The sequence below is a fragment of the Lampris incognitus genome, chromosome 16 (assembly GCF_029633865.1).
Source record: "Lampris incognitus isolate fLamInc1 chromosome 16, fLamInc1.hap2, whole genome shotgun sequence".
In the NCBI taxonomy this organism is placed as follows: Eukaryota; Metazoa; Chordata; class Actinopteri; order Lampriformes; family Lampridae; genus Lampris; species Lampris incognitus.
This window is the reverse complement of record NC_079226.1, coordinates 19227626-19244259: the sequence shown is the minus strand read 5'-3', so window position 1 is coordinate 19244259 and position 16634 is coordinate 19227626. Positions and strand designations below refer to the sequence as shown.

At 42.1% G+C, this 16634-nt stretch overlaps 1 protein-coding gene across 1 annotated transcript in view; it reads left to right on the top strand.

Moving 5' to 3' along the window:
- LOC130126641 (zinc finger protein DPF3-like) overlaps nt 1-9066 on the top strand; it is a 29617-nt gene extending 20551 nt beyond the window's left edge. Inside the window, exons 5-10 of the mRNA XM_056296246.1 lie at nt 1981-2076; nt 3195-3258; nt 6186-6227; nt 6955-7095; nt 8687-8797; nt 8906-9066. Of these exons, the coding sequence (XP_056152221.1) occupies nt 1981-2076; nt 3195-3258; nt 6186-6227; nt 6955-7095; nt 8687-8797; nt 8906-9066 (615 nt within the window). The remainder of the gene's footprint in view (nt 1-1980; nt 2077-3194; nt 3259-6185; nt 6228-6954; nt 7096-8686; nt 8798-8905) is intronic.
- Nucleotides 9067-16634: the final 7568 nt, after the last annotated feature.

The window sequence follows — 16634 nt, the reverse complement described above, 5'->3', positions numbered from 1 at the left end:
TCTGGATACATGTATTAACATACGTTTCATCACGCAACTAATGTCCCTTTTCCACTGCATGGTACCGGCTCAACTCAACTCAACTCTACTCGCTTTATTTGGTTTCCATTGGGCAAAAGTACTTTTTTTGGTACCACGTCCGGCGAGATTCCAAGTGAGCTGAGCCGATACTAAAAAGTGACATGAAAATACCACTTTAAATAAATAAATAAAATAAAATAAATAGAATATAAATAAATGTATTTATATTTTTATAATATATTTTATTTGAATATAAATAAAATAATATAAAATAATAAATAAAAATATTTAATTTTGCATATAAATAAAATAAAATATGAACAAAAATATAAATAAAATGTATTTATATTTATATAAATATGAATACAATCTGACCACTGATTAGCCAGAGAGAAATTGAACAGCTCTCTTTATAAGCAGAAATGCCAAAGCGAGTATTGTGAGACTTGTATTATAGTTGATAATCTATCCATGTAAAAAAATGTTTTTGTCAGCGAATCTCTTAGTTACACTAATATTGTTCATGTGAAGCACACATTTAGAGTTGGTCTTTTTGATTTTTTTGAAAATAAAACACTCGGGTGGGGTGCTGGTAGAGAACAGAGGAAAAATTAGTCAACATGCCCACAAATGACCAGCAGGGCTTTGCTGTGAGGGGGTACTGTCTGCAGTGGAAAACAAAATCGCAAAGAGTAAAGCGAGTTGAGTTGAGCTGAGCCAGTACCATGCAGTGGAAAAGGGGCATAAGTGACATCTTCAGTCTAAACTAACTGTAGGTATCCCCACCCCTTATAAACAATACAGTACAATACAGTTGCATAACGACCGAAACCAATGACCAGTTTCATGTGCAAATATGAGTGTGACATACAAAGGCCATGTGTAGTATTCACAGAGGATTTGGGAATAGTTGCAATCACAGCATTGTAAGATGGTGACAGATGTAAACTTAGCCCCCCCCCCGGTTCAAGGATGGTCATTCCCTCTTAACATACGGCCTCTTTGACTCCCCATTCAAACCAGTGTTCCTCCCTATCAAGGATGTGCACATCCTCATCCCTGAAAGAGTGGCCACTGGCCTGTATATGGGTGTAGGCCATTGAAACTAGTTAATGGTCACACCCATATTCACATGAAACTGGTCATTGGTTTCAGTCATTATGCAACTGTATTGTACTGTATTGTTTATAAGGGTGGGGGTACCTGAAGTCAGTTTAGACTGAAGATTTCACTTAGATGAGTGATGAAACGTATCTGTTAATAAACGTTTTATCCAGATGAACTGATTCAACCTTCTTTATTTTTCTTACCTGGATTATTGAGCATGCATCAAGACATTCCTATTAAATGAGATGATCAGGTGTTTGACTCCCACGCCAGCCATAGTGCGTCCCTATCAGCACCCACATACGTTTTTATATTGTCTTTTAAACTAGACATGGAAGACAATCTGCAGGTACCTCACAATCTGATATTACAATATTTTAATGCCACTTTGGTAGATAATACGATATAAAAATTGTGATTAAAATGATTTTTAAAGGCTTTGCCCTGTCCTATCTACAGTTAAAATATGAAAACTGCAATAATCTAGAGAAAATATATGGATTTATTTTAAGCCTCAGGTGTCACAAAACCTTAAAACATGAGTACACTTCCCTGAGTAAAACATTCAAATTCATTGTTGGTCACACATTCAGAGATGTAGAAATCATTACATCAAACCACTTCACAACATCTGTTCATTGTGCATCAACATTGTGATTTAGGGGAAATGCTATGCTATCAAAATCGTCATAGCTTAGTAATTTTGCACTGAACTGACCCCCCCCCCGCCGCAGCTCAGTCTGGGTATGAGAATTGGCTGAATTCCTGTATCCTCAGCACTATTTGACCTGTTTTCACCCACATGTAAAGTGTCGTGAGACTAGATTTAATTTTTTCCTCTTTCTAACACAGAGGGTTCTGGAGGCAGATGCAGCAGAGGATGCCTTCAATGATGACGATGACTATGAGGTGGACACTCCCAAAAGGAGACACAGAGGCAAAGGAAGAGTAAGTAATCCAAAGTACACAATTTTAAACGATTTCTCAAGACTACACTTAGTCACACCATAGACAGTTTTCTGCTGGGTGGTTAGTCGACTGGTAGTTTTCACTTTTTCCTCCCCAATTGTACTTGGCCAATTGCCCCACTCTTCCGGGCCATCCCGATCACTGCTCCACCCCCTCTGCTGATCCGGGGAGGCCTGCGGACTACAACATGCCTCCTTCGATACATGTGGAGTTGTCAGTTGCTTCTTTTCACCTGACAGTGAGGAGTTTCACCAGGAGGACGTGGCACGTGAGAGGATCACGCTCTTCCCCCCAGTTCCCCCTCTCCCCTGAACAGGCGCCTCAACTGACCAGAGGAGGTGCTAGGGCTGCGACCAGGACACATACCCACGTCCGGCTTCCCACCCACAGACCTGGCCAATTGTGTCTGTAGGGACACCCGACTAAGCCGGAGGTAACATGGGGATTCGAACCAACGAGCCCCATGTTGGTAGGCAACGAAATAGACCGCCATACCACCCGGACACCCATTTCTTATTCTTTATGTTCGAAGACATTAATGCCGTGAACATTTTAACTTTTATTTTGTTCCCTACAAGTGTCCCCATGTCCTCCTGTTGGAAAGTGGCTACCGTACATTTACTTCCCCTATAATAAGTTGATTAATGTACATCTGGTCTGCGGATTAAGAGCCTCTTGTACCCAAGTGCTGGCATTGTGCCCTTTTCCTCTGCAGATGTAACCACACTTGAAGCCTGTGTAAACGGGTTGTAGCAGACACGATGTAAATTCACATCCGAAATCTCTTCATTTTAACTCTGCGGCGTAATTTTTAATGTTTCATCATGAACTAAATGGAGTCCACTAAAGCCTGAATGCACTGTGAATGATTGCTACAACTGAAGTTATCTTGTTTTTTTTTGTATTCTGCCTTGATAAGAACCACATCAAACTTGCTTCTGGCCTGGATGAGGAAACATTTTATGATATTGCGTTTTCTTTTTTTGCATGAAATGTACGCATAGATCTGTTTTGAAATTGCCCTGGTTTGACTCGTATCTATATATCATTGGGTGCTCTGCTTGGTATTCTTAGGGCAGTCTGTTTTGTCTCCGCAGGGTCGGGGTTCAGGCCGCAGGAGGACGGATATGGACGACAATGACAAGCCATATGTCTGTGACAGTAAGTAAAGATGACGTCTGCAAAAATGGAGTTTGTTAGTTGTCTTATCAAATCTTTCCAATGGCTTAGTTTAGAAACAGATGCGGCTCTACATTGCTAGAGACTGAGTGATGCATGTATTGCTATAGTCATGCCACATTATGACACTTTTTGTAGCTATTACAATTTCCCACAATACATTGTGAATTTTACATTGTAGAGTTATGTCTAATTTGTTTCTTAATTATGTCAAAACAAAAATCTTTACTAAACATAATGGTTAACTTGCGACTCATAGTTTTTGTTTGAGCCATGATTAAATCTACATTAGTTTAAACATAATGCACCAATGGATGTCCGGGTAGCGTGGCGATCTTTTCCATTGCCTACCAACACAAGGATCGGCAGTTGGAATCCCTGTGTTACCTCCGGCTTGTTCGGACGTCCCTACAGACACAATTGGCCGTGTCTGCGGGTGGGAAGCTTGATGTGGATATGTGTCCTGGTCGCTGCACTAGCGCCTCCTCTGGTCGGTCGGGGCGCCTGTTCAGGGGGGAGGGGGAACTGGGGGGAATAGCGTGATCCTCCCACGTGCTACATCCCCCTGGCGAAACTCCTCACTGTCAGGTGAAAAGAAGCGGCTGGCGACTCCACATGTATCAGAGGAGGCATGTGGTAGTCTGCAGCCCTCCCCGAATCAGCAGAGGGGGTGGAGCAGCAACCGGGACGGCTCTGAAGAGTGGGGTAATTGGCCGGATACAGCTGGGGAGAAAATGGGGGGAAAAAATCCCCCCAAAAAATATTTTATATATATATATATACACTACCGTTCAAAAGTTTGGGATCACCCAAACAATTTCGTGTTTTCCATGAAAAGTCACACTTATTCACCACCATATGTTGTGAAATGAATAGAAAATAGAGTCAAGACATTGACAAGGTTAGAAATAATGATTTGTATTTGAAATAAGATTTTTTTACATCAAACTTTGCTTTCGTCAAAGAATCCTCCATTTGCAGCAATTACAGCATTGCAGACCTTTGGCATTCTAGCTGTTAATTTGTTGAGGTAATCTGGAGAAATTGCACCCCACGCTTCCAGAAGCAGCTCCCACAAGTTGGATTGGTTGGATGGGCACTTCTTTGAGCAGATTGAGTTTCTGGAGCATCACATTTGTGGGGTCAATTAAACGCTCAAAATGGCCAGAAAAAGAGAACTTTCATCTGAAACGCGACAGTCTATTCTTGTTCTTAGAAATGAAGGCTATTCCATGCGAGAAATTGCTAAGAAATTGAAGATTTCCTACACCGGTGTGTACTATTCCCTTCAGAGGACAGCACAAACAGGCTCTAACAGGTACTATTTAATGAAGATGCCAGTTGGGGACCTGTGAGGCGTCTGTTTCTCAAACTAGAGACTCTAATGTACTTATCTTCTTGCTCAGTTGTGCAACGCGGCCTCCCACTTCTTTTTCTACTCTGGTTAGAGCCTGTTTGTGCTGTCCTCTGAAGGGAGTAGTACACACCGGTGTAGGAAATCTTCAATTTCTTAGCAATTTCTCGCATGGAATAGCCTTCATTTCTAAGAACAAGAATAGACTGTCGCGTTTCAGATGAAAGTTCTCTTTTTCTGGCCATTTTGAGCGTTTAATTGACCCCACAAATGTGATGCTCCAGAAACTCAATCTGCTCAAAGAAGTGCCCATCCAACCAATCCAACTTGTGGGAGCTGCTTCTGGAAGCGTGGGGTGCAATTTCTCCAGATTACCTCAACAAATTAACAGCTAGAATGCCAAAGGTCTGCAATGCTGTAATTGCTGCAAATGGAGGATTCTTTGACGAAAGCAAAGTTTGATGTAAAAAAAATCTTATTTCAAATACAAATCATTATTTCTAACCTTGTCAATGTCTTGACTCTATTTTCTATTCATTTCACAACATATGGTGGTGAATAAGTGTGACTTTTCATGGAAAACACAAAATTGTTTGGGTGATCCCAAACTTTTGAACGGTAGTGTATATATATATATATATATATATATATATATATATATATATATATATATATATAATGCATGCATTATGTGTAATATATTAAGTTTTTCATGGAGAAACATACAGTGGTACACCCTTGGGTTTAACGTAATTTTCAGAAATGAAGAGGTTTCTGGTTTACAATTGTATTTTGCAATACATTTTTGTATTCCAATATCTGATGAGGCCATATTGGCCCATTCAGTATATCTGCGTTTCTTTATGCATCCTAAAGCCTATTTTATCAAACTGTTCTATGAAATCTACTCTACATTTGATATGCTTGATAAGAAAGGAGGTTTTCTCATGAATTAAAAAAAAATACATATATGTGTGTGTGTATGTATATATATATATATATATATATATATACAAACACACATATACATGCAATCTTTATTGCAAAGTAGATTTGACATCAAAATCAGCTCTTCCTAAACCACAACATGCATTGTTTTCCTTTGTGTAAAGGCACAATATTTGCTCAGGAACCTTTTTGAAATAAAGTTCAGTCAGCCTCATCCACCTCTCGTATTTTGAGCATGGAAGCAGCTCAGATTATATTGTTAACCATAAAATGCCTCAAGGCTACAGTGATCATAATGAGCTCAACTCGAGACCATGTCTGGGATGCAGTCGCACAGCAGGATGGTGTGTGTACAGTATTTTTTTTTTTAAGTGGTGACCCGAGTTCAAACAAAACAGGAAGAACCTCAGAGGAGTATCACTGCTATCTCAACCGCTCCTATAGACATGCAAGTTGCATGTGGGAAAAAAAAAAACCTAGGCGAAGCATATTAGATTTTGCTCTTGTTATGGTGACTCTTCTTGGGCGACACATACTCATGCTATTTTCCCCTTTTCTTTTCCTTTTTTTTTTTTTTTTTTTTTGCTTTGTGTTTTCTCTGTTTCAGACAGATACAAACAAAAGCATAAGTCAAAATCTTCGGCCTCAGGTATCTCGACTTGTTGACTCTTTGTCGGTAGTTGCTTAGGATATGTGGAGTGAGTTGATCGATGGTGAGCTGTAGTGTTACAAGTTCTGTGATGAATGATGTAGTCCCTGTGCTGCTTTCCCCAAGTTTAGAAGTGCCCTTGGAGCTACGACTTAATTCAGTAAAGCCTTGCAAGGTGTCTAGCCTCCCAAAACGGGGTGGTCGTTGTTGAATGACCGCTTATTTTGGCTTCATTTTGCATACAGTCTGATTCTAACAAGTGTTCATTCATTTCCCTGTCTAGTCAGAAGCAGATAAGATATACCCCTACTGGACGCCATCAATCATTTTTATATAACTCCACTTCTTGAATACATCACGGTGCACTTTACTATTTTCTACCATGAATAGAGTCCTCATGCAGACAGCTGCAGGCATGATGCATTGTACATACGGGGCATAAGGCTTGCCGTACTACGTTCTTGCTGGCAGGCCTTTTACTGTAATCAGTTTTTATGTGTTTTTACAGTGAAGGGATACTGAGAGTTTACAAACCGCTATCCTGACACACGTGTTCAGACAGGCCAAAGCACAAACGACCCCCAGGAAATAAATATGTGCACGAAAATGAAATGTAAATGAGTTGCCTCACCATAATGATTTGTAGATGATTCAAAAGCAGCCCAACACAGGATTGGTTGGAGTGAAAGTCCCTACTATGTTTTTGTGTGCTCTTTGTGTTTTGCAGTCTGCGGGAAGCGCTACAGAAACCGCACGGGGCTAAGCTACCACTACACCCATTCCCACCTGGCAGGGGAAGACAGATCCAGGGAGAGAGGTCCCGCGTCATCCAGATCACCCTCCACACAGCGATCAGACAGACACAAACGTAAGAGTCGCACTAGCAAACCATGAACTTGAACAATGAAGTGGGGCGTCCAGGTAACGTGGCAGTCTATTCCATTGCCTACCAACATGGGGATCGCTGGTTTGAATCCCCGTGTTACCGCCAGCTTGGTCGGGCGTCCCTACAGACACAATTGGCCATGTCTGCAGGTGGGAAGCCAGATGTGGGTATGTGTCCCTGTCGCTGCACCATCGCCTCCTCTGGTCTGTCAGGGCGCCTGTTCAGGGGGGGAGGGGGGAACTGGGGGGAATAGCGTGATCCTCCCACGCATGACATCCCCGTGGCGAAACTCCTCACTGTCAGGTGAAAAGAAACGACTGGCGACTCCACATATATCAGAGGAGGCATTTGGTAGTCTCCAGCCCTCCCCGGATCGGCAGAGGGGGTCGAGCAGCGACCGGGACGGCTCGGAAAAATGGGGTAATTAGCCAAGTGCAATTGGGAGAAAAATGGGGGGAAATCCCCCCCCCCAAAAAAAACTCATGAGCAATGGAGAAGGCTACGGTGGCTAGCAGTCATCTCAAGGCACCCTGTTAACTTATCAGCCATTTGATCAAAGGTGTTGGAAATGTAATTATATGTGCTGTGTAGGGATTGGCAGTTTAACTTTGTCATTCATTCATTCATTGTTTCTGATGTTGTGACTTAAACCTGCTATGAGAAGTTTTTCCACTGATTATTTAAGTCTCACTTTAATCTTGATGTCTCTGTATGACTGACATGAGCAGATGAGACTATCAGTAAGAAGATTGGCTATTGCTTTATAATGATTCCAAATGTTTGTCTGCGGGATATAGGCAAACAATTTACGGCGAACAGACGGCATACACAGTCATAATTAGAGATCCATTGACTCATCGCTGAATATCTTGCAAACGCCTGTCTTTCCAAAACACTGCTACATCTCTCGCTCTTCTTCTCAAAACAAATGCACCAACTATCAGTGGGTGACTATAGATTCCTGTGACAAGAGGCAACACTTAAGTGAAATGTAGTTTTGAGTGTCTGGGTAGCGTAGTGGTCTATTCCATTGCTTACCAACACGGGGATCCCGGTTCGAATCCCCGTGTCACCTCCGGCTTAGTGGGGCATCCCTACGGACACAATGGGCCGTGTTGCGGGTGGGAAGCCGAAATGTGGGTGTGTGCCCTGGTCGTTGCACTAGCGCCTCCCTCTGGTCAGTCGGGACGCCTGTTCGGGGGGGAGGGGGAACTGGGGGGAATAGCGTGATCCTCCCACGCGCCACATCCTCCTGGGGAAACTCCTCACTGTCAGGTGAAAAGAAGCGGCTGGTGACGCCATATGTATCGAAGGAGGCATGTGGTAGTCTGCAGCCCTCCCAGGATCGGCAGAGGGGGTGAAGCAGCGACCGGGACAGCTTGGAAGAGCGGAGTAATTGGCCAGATACAACTGGGAAGGAAAAGGGGGAAAAAAAATCAAAAAGAAAAAAAAACTACCAGTTTTGTCCAAGGGGTGTGCAAAGTCCACAATAATCCAAAAAGTGACACCTTAGATGGTAAATTTTTTCTTTTCTTTTTTTTTCTATTTTTTTAATGCTATAATTCCCTTGCAGGTCCAAAGGGTCTAGTTGGTGCTGCCATTCCTAATAACTACTGTACTAAATGCCAAGGCAACAAGAAAACGGGTAAATCTGGGTTTCCCTGCTCAGCCTGCCAACAAACAAGTGAGTGAGTGAGTGCAAGTGCATTGAAGTGGTGTCCTTGCAATTCTGGTGCTAGTCAGTATACCCCTTCTTACTCTTCCCTTATCCGTCCCCTGTCCATGTTGCCAGCTGACTATATTGAAGAGAAGGAAGACGGGACATTTACTGGGGCGGAGGAGTTATTTGGCACCACCTCAGAGAGCGACACCTCCACTTTTCACGGCTTTGAGGATGACGAGCTGGAGGAGCCTGCCACAAACGGCAATGGAATATCCAACCGACACAGATAGAGGAACCCTTTTGTCAACATGGACAACCTCTGGCAAAAATCTGCTGCTTGTTTCTAAAAAAAAAATTTTTTTTTTTTTTTTGCAGAAAGCACAAAATGATGATTTCAGGACAGAAATGCAAGTGTAATTCTATCTACTGAACATTGCTGAATAATTTATGAACATTTTTTTATATATATATTAATGTTAAGCGCAATGGGCCACTGTCAGTATTTTTTGACAAGTGACATGCTCTCCATGCAAAACAGAGGACATATTTGTGTTTTTTTTTTTTGGGAGTTTTCTTTTTCTTTTTTCTTTTCTTCCCCACTGGAGCAGAAGGAGCAACTACGCAATGAACAAAAACAGAAGGAGGGGAAAAAAAACACTGGAACATAAGAGTACAACTCTATTATTCACTTCTGGATGATTTGTTGGAGGAAGCAATTTTAGTAATTTATCTGCGATTGAGAGGCGTGAGTGTTTGGAAGATGATTGAATGTCATTACAGACCCTTCCTATAGCTACTGGATGTTTCTTAACCAGTTGTGGATGCAAACATGAAGGTCTCCTCCTCTGCTCCAGCTCTGGATTATGCTTCTATCAGAATGAAGGAACCAATGAGAAAAAAAAACTCACACAGGCCTCGGAGAAACATGTTTGGGACAAAGAAGTCTATATACGCTTCAGATACGGGACACTGGTTCGGTGAAAGGTAAGCAGCTGCCGAAGTCTTCTCATTTAGTGTTCCAACAGTTTCTGTTCTTGGCAGATCAACAAGGATGGGACCATCCAGACTGCTAATGCACTGTGTGTTTTGCCATGTACGTTGTTGGAATAGCTTTCCGAGTGGTAGTGTGTGCCAGCTTGAGGCTGGTTTAGGGCTAAGTGGATCGCTGCTGCACAGTAATCAGATGATCAAACAGATACAGCATGCTTTGGCTTGGCAAACCAAAATAGTCCCAGCTCCACTCTCGTCAAGGTTTGCATGTCCAATTGACAGATGAAAATCTCACAAAGAAAACTCACTCTGCTTATTTTATATCTCTCTCAACACCGGTGAGGCAGGCTTAGGTTTCTGAAGTTTTTTTCATTTTGTACAAATTGCAGCCTTGTTTTTTTTTCTTCCAGAATTAGCCTTCGAAAAGCTGACATGCCTGTCAGTTTAACACTATATTGTCTGTTATGTAGGAACACCCAGCACCATGGCAAGTGGCTCTGAGGGTGGGATTAGCCAGTGAGGTGAAGGGTTAAAACCCTCAAAATTGATAAGCCTCCCTGATCATCCTCAAGAGGGCCAAAAGTCACTGACTGAATGGGCGAACCTCCAACCATAGGCCCTTTGGCCTGACTGAAGCAACTGCCCGCTTGAGAGTATGTACTGATCAATGTGGAACATTTAAAAATGAGTAGATCCTGCTTCATTTCATCCTTCCTGCACTGTGCCGGACCTTCCCTGACCTGCAGGAACACTAACTTTTTGACTGTGCCCACGGGGTGCTTTTGGACCCTGTTGCCCGCCCCTGGTCGACCCTGCTCTGTGACTGCGTGTGTGCTGTGTGTGATCTAGTGTGACACTAAGACGTCATTATCCTCATCACTGTGCCAGCCTGCCATCCTGCACTGGAAACCAGCTCTGACAGCCATGACCCTACAACCTGATTGGACCGGTGACCCCTGGCCCCAGCCATAGAGATGGTGCTCAACTCCACCACTAACACAAACAGACCTCTGGATTACTGCACAAGTACTCCGACACAGACACTTGGTTTTATCTTTCCGTTTCTCTCCCTCTGTGTCTTGCTCTTTTTCCTACTCTCATTATGACTTGAATGGATTACAGTTATTTGACTCACTTTTGCTCAGTTACTTTGCTCCGTTGTATATTTTTGTTTCCCGAACCATTGAAAGACTTGGGTTTTTGATTGTTATGTACGATTCCGATTCCGATTCTGACTTCTTGGGTTTGTTAGACTATTGATACCTCTGACCTGATCAGGCGCACAATAGCCACAACTACTCAGGCATCTTTCATTCACTCTGCCGCTCATTGTTCAGCCACTAAGCCCTGAATCATTTGATTGTATTCAATTGGCAAGGAAGAGACAACACCTCGTGCAGATCCTGTTACGACCAACTCCCAAGAGGAAACCGGGATGCGTCAGTTTCACTGTCACAGTAACTAGTGTCTCAACTGTAGGGGGGGGAAAAATGATTGCAACTAGCTTTTATTCCCATCTGCTCTTCAACTGTTTTATCTGGCAATGTACTTTCCATCCTCAAGCAATCCTACTTTCTTTTTGAAATTGTCATTTCACTGTCAATATTTGAGAACTTTGTTGCTGTAAGCAGGAATAATTGTGTTCAGGGCCTCATTTGGCATGTTGTGTTATGCACATACAAGAATGGAAGCCACAAATCAAAGTTACCTTTAGCATTTCAGTGGAGTGTTTTAGAAGTCTAATTGCTTTATGAAGTGTGGAGACTGCTTGAAGTACTGTATCACAAAAGCCCTGAAGGTCCACGTATAGGTTGCACATTCTAGGTCAGAATTCGTTTGTCCTTCCATGTGATAATACAGTATTTGTGCAATGTGATACTGCAAATCCCATGAGGTGGAGGGGTACTTGAAACATTTTATATATTTTAACCAGAAAAATATATATTTAATGTCTTTGGCAACTTAAGGAAATGCTGATGCATATTCACCATCTACATCCATCTTCAGCTCTCAGTTCCCTCAGGGACTCTTCCCCACAACAGTATATTTCTTCTTGACAAAGGCTGGAGACTCAAGTCGATGATCAAGTCTTCTCTGTATCGGTTATCTGGGGGTCTCCATGGTAATATGGGTCATTTATGTCCTTTCCTCCTAAAGTCATGTCATTTGGAGAAACGAAAACATGAAACTTGTGTGACGAATCAGTAGTTTTCTGAAAGTTATCTTTCATGAGCAGATGTATACTGGTGCAATTCTGAACAAAAAAACAAAACAAAAAAAAACAGCCCTCTCGCATCGTCAGTGATGTCCGCTTAGAAACAAGTGTCACCAATCATGTGTTAGCCTGTTATACCTCGTCAAAGATACAGCAATAGCCCCTGGAACTCTCTGTCAGGCCTCCTGGGGGTAGAGAGTGAGTTGTAGGGGTGGGAACAGAGCCAAGAGAAGATGAAACGAACATGACCAGGTGTCTGTTTCATCTTCAGATGTAAATACAAGTCCACTTGGAGAGAATGAAGTCTTTGTTTGTTAAACTATTTTTATTGTTCTGAAAAAATAAAGAATTAATCTTTGCATTGGTAATGCTTGTTGCCATTTGTTTTCAGCAAGCAAGACCTAAGTTAGGTGGATAACTGCACCGCCTAGAAAGACAGCTGGTCGTCTCAAAGATGGGCAGTGGTATCCAAAACAGGCTCAGTCAGTCGGATCCACCTCAGACGCCATGAATAGCATGCATACATACCTGTTCATGGAGGTACTTTTGGCACCTACCAGGAACTAAGCCCTCTAATTTGCGAGAAAAGTGGTGGAAGATGACTCATAGGCAGATAACACTACATCAGACATAGGCATGGACAGGACCACTAATAGGAAGAAAGCATGTTCCTCAAAGGTCCGGACAGAGCGGGAGAGAGAAATCTCCAGCAGAGGTATCATGTAGCGCATCCTGAGAAGTCATTAAAGTCAGCTAGATGAAGTCCAGCAGCAAGCAGGTAGCACATCAAGGTTTGCATTCATATCAGTGCATGTGTCACTGAGGACACTGGTACATGCATTAACAAAGGCGGTTATTTGCCAGAACAGTATGGGGTTTGCAAAAGAGATGAGGTGACAGGATGACAACAAATGGTACCATAAGTAAACTTAAAATATCTGATTGTATCGATGAGATTAGATTAACAAAGTCCCAAGTGTTTCAATAGTAGCTGGAAAACCAGAACAAATGTGTCTGTTGTCATATCATATGACACAAAACAACCTTTGTGAAGAATCAAATGGTACTTGAGTAGAGACTGTATTAGGAGGCACATATATCGCGTGAAAGGCAAAACATAACTTCGGGCCAAATGATATAATTCTAGCTTTACTTTAGCCTATGACTGTACAGTGTTTGCTAATACAATGTGGTTTTTGAACTGCTCAGCAAGAACTATAAAACCACAATAGCCAGTCATTCATTAAAGTGCAGTTCACTTTGGTTCATTACTTGCTGATAGTGTGGTTTCTGAACTGCCCAGCAGACAATTTCAAGCGAGCAGGGTCCATCATCCTGTTATTCAATTGTTGTCAGGATTAATACAATTGAGTATGGAAAATATTAGTCATGATGTTGTAGCCTAATGTCGTTTCCCGTGTGAAAGATTGTAGCTTTGCCCCACATCATAACTCTCTTAGTAATATATCTGGTTCTAGGTATTTTGTATGAGCTCTTGGCAATCTTGGTGTTCACAACAAAGTTGGATGAGGACAACAGTGTACAATAAACATCAAAACAATCATTACCTCCAAAACTGAAAGAAAAATAGTCTTCTCGGTATCCCCATTGCTGTGATTTAGATCTACACAGCTTTCTGGCAGCTCTGCCTCATTGCACACCCGATATTAAGACTTTACATCAGCACCGGTCCAGATCAGGATATTATAGTACAGAAGGTCTCAGGCAAAAGAGAGGAAACATCTTTATGTTCAGGTATCATTCAGAGTGAACATCAATAAGACACAGACACTGAGCAGACAGGTCCAGAGACTTTATTATTTGAGACCCATAATAAAGTAGCAGGTGCCTGGGTCTCTTAGAGTGCCAGTAGTTGTCTTGCTGATTAAGAAACTAGAAGCACAAAATGCCCTGGATATATGACATGCATAGTAATGTGCCCATACAGTAAAGTGTGCTTTTGGATAGTGAACGAGAACAAAAAAAAATATCTATAGAGCCAATTTATATATACAATGCACCCTGTACATAGTGTCATTGTGTTTGTGCAGAGAGTAATATTCAGCAAGTTAGTGGATCGGTGCGTTGACTTGATGAAATAAGCATCTCTCTCTACCTTGCAATCCAGGGGTTATCATGTTTGTGATAGTAATACCAATGAATACCGTCTGACCTGTACAGTGCATTGCAATGACTGTATTCGAAAAATAATATTCTGGAATAGATAAATAACTCATTCAGGGGTCTAATTTATCATCTCGGTCGTATTATTCACCGGTGGTCAATGAGACGGGCCCCATGGGGGAGATGAATTCTCCTCAGTCCAAGCACTTCCTGTCAGTCAAAGCGGAGTGGACGCCAGAGTGAATTTAGCAAAAAGCTTATTCCATAGATGGATGCAGTGGCCGTGATATGTCCGATATTGTTCCCCGGTGAACATCATGCGTTTGATTTCGATTCATAAAAGGGCATTGTTCAAGTTAAAGGGCTTTTCCTGTCTGCCTGCTGTCTTTGGAGAGGTCGTGGTTGAACCAGTTTGTTATTCGTGTTTTCCATGCCTTCTCCCAAATACTGTGGCACGTCATAACTTTCAGAAAACATGCACTCTTTTACCAATTGACACCAAAACATGATTACTCAGCCAAGGGGCCATGAAATATGTCAGAAAGATGGATGTGTTTCAGTAACATTGAGAAAGTGGGAAATGTGATGTAGTGCCATCCATGCAACACACAGTAACTAAGCAAAAAAAAAAAAAAATTAACATCCAAAATTGGGCAGAAGGCCTTGTATTTCTTGTGAGACAATGGCTGGATTTGACATCATAAAAACAGAGATCAACACAGCTTTTTAATGGTCTCGGTCCCCCGGGGCCATTCTCTTGCCTTAGATACCACAAGACTGACACTTTTCTTTCTTTTGGGGGGGGGGGGGTTCCCTCCCCTTTTTCTCCCCAGTTGAATCAAGCCAAATACCCCACTCTTCCGAGCCATCCCGGTCACTGCTCCACCCCCTCTGCCAATCCGGGGAGGGCTGCTGACTCCCACATGCCTCCTCCGATACATGTGGAGTCGCCAGCTGCTTCTTTTCACCTGACAGTGAGGAGTTTCACCAGGGGGACATAGTGCGTGGGAGGATCACGCTGTTCCCCCCGAGTTCCCCCTCCCCCCCGAACAGGCGCCACGACCGACCAGAGGAAGCGCTAGTGCAGCGACCAGGGCACATGCACATCCCGCTTCCCAGCCACAGACATGGCCAACTGTGTCTGTAGGGACGCCCAACCAAGCTGGAGGTACTGCAGGGATTCGAACTACCGATCCCCGTGTTGGTAGGCAACGGAACAGACCACCATGCCACCCGGACGCCCCCAACTGGCATTATTATAACAGGCATTTATATATAACTGGTGTAACTGTACACACTGTACCTGCAAATAAAATACAATACAAAATCAGACGGAAGGACCGATATAATCATGAGGTTGATATAATCACCATACTTTAATTCTCTTGGCTATTCAAACGGACATTTCCTGTCTAGGAATAATTTATCCGAGTATAAAGTCATACCTTATGTCGTGTAGGTACACAAGCCTATAGGTTATGTAAGCAGTGTGGCAAGTTTGCCAAAGCATCAGTTAAAGCTATTTAACTGGGATAACATGTGTTTTTAGCCAAAATGTCTTGATGTATGCTCAATAATCCAGGTAAGAAAATCAAAGAAGGTGGAATCAGTTCATCTGGATACAATGTTTATTGACAGATATCTGTCAATAGACATTGTATCCAAATGAACTGATTCCACCTTCTTTGATATGTTTTTAGCCTGTCTGCAATGCAATCATGCCTACTGTGCCATTATGTCGTGTTACAAAGCAATGTATAAACCAAATATTGATTAAAACAGACAATGCATTTTGATGAAACATGCAACAGGGTATATTGTCAATGCTACTTTAAGCCCTTATGCCAGATTTTGGAATGTAATGAAACATGAAAAACTATACCATCAGACTGCTTCTCTGTAGACTGTGATGACTATAACTTATGGAGAAAAACAAAACATAAATATATTTTTGATCACTGCCAAAGGATTATGTATATAAGTAAAGTAATATACAATATATTGTGTGGTTTATAAGAAACGGATACGATAGATATTTCAAAGGTATAAAAAGAGATTGGATAAATATCTAACCAAAGTCTCCTGTTTATTTATTTATTTTATGTATATATATATATATATATATTGCTGGCCTTGCTCCCTTGTGAGGGCAGGAACATATGTAGAGTAGATCTTTGTATTTCTCAATGTGCCTCGTTGACCTCGTGTCTATAATAACTCAAAACTCTCCCAAAATGTCTCAGTCGACCAAGAGATCGACCGCTCTTCTGAGACGCGTGTCTCCCTGCAGATGTCTACAATCCTGCCAAATGAGCATTACATGTTGTATTTACCAAGGACTAAAATTAGTTTTTGAACTGTTGTGAATTTTTGTAACCAGAGGTGTGCTTGTAATTTTCCAGGAAACCCCCCCCCAAAAAAACACCAATTAAAATCAAATCATTAAAAACAAGTGATGAATTTTTAGACCCCTCCTCAACCACCGATTAGCAAGCTAACCGCCCTAGAGGGGGCAGTTGTAATCTGAAT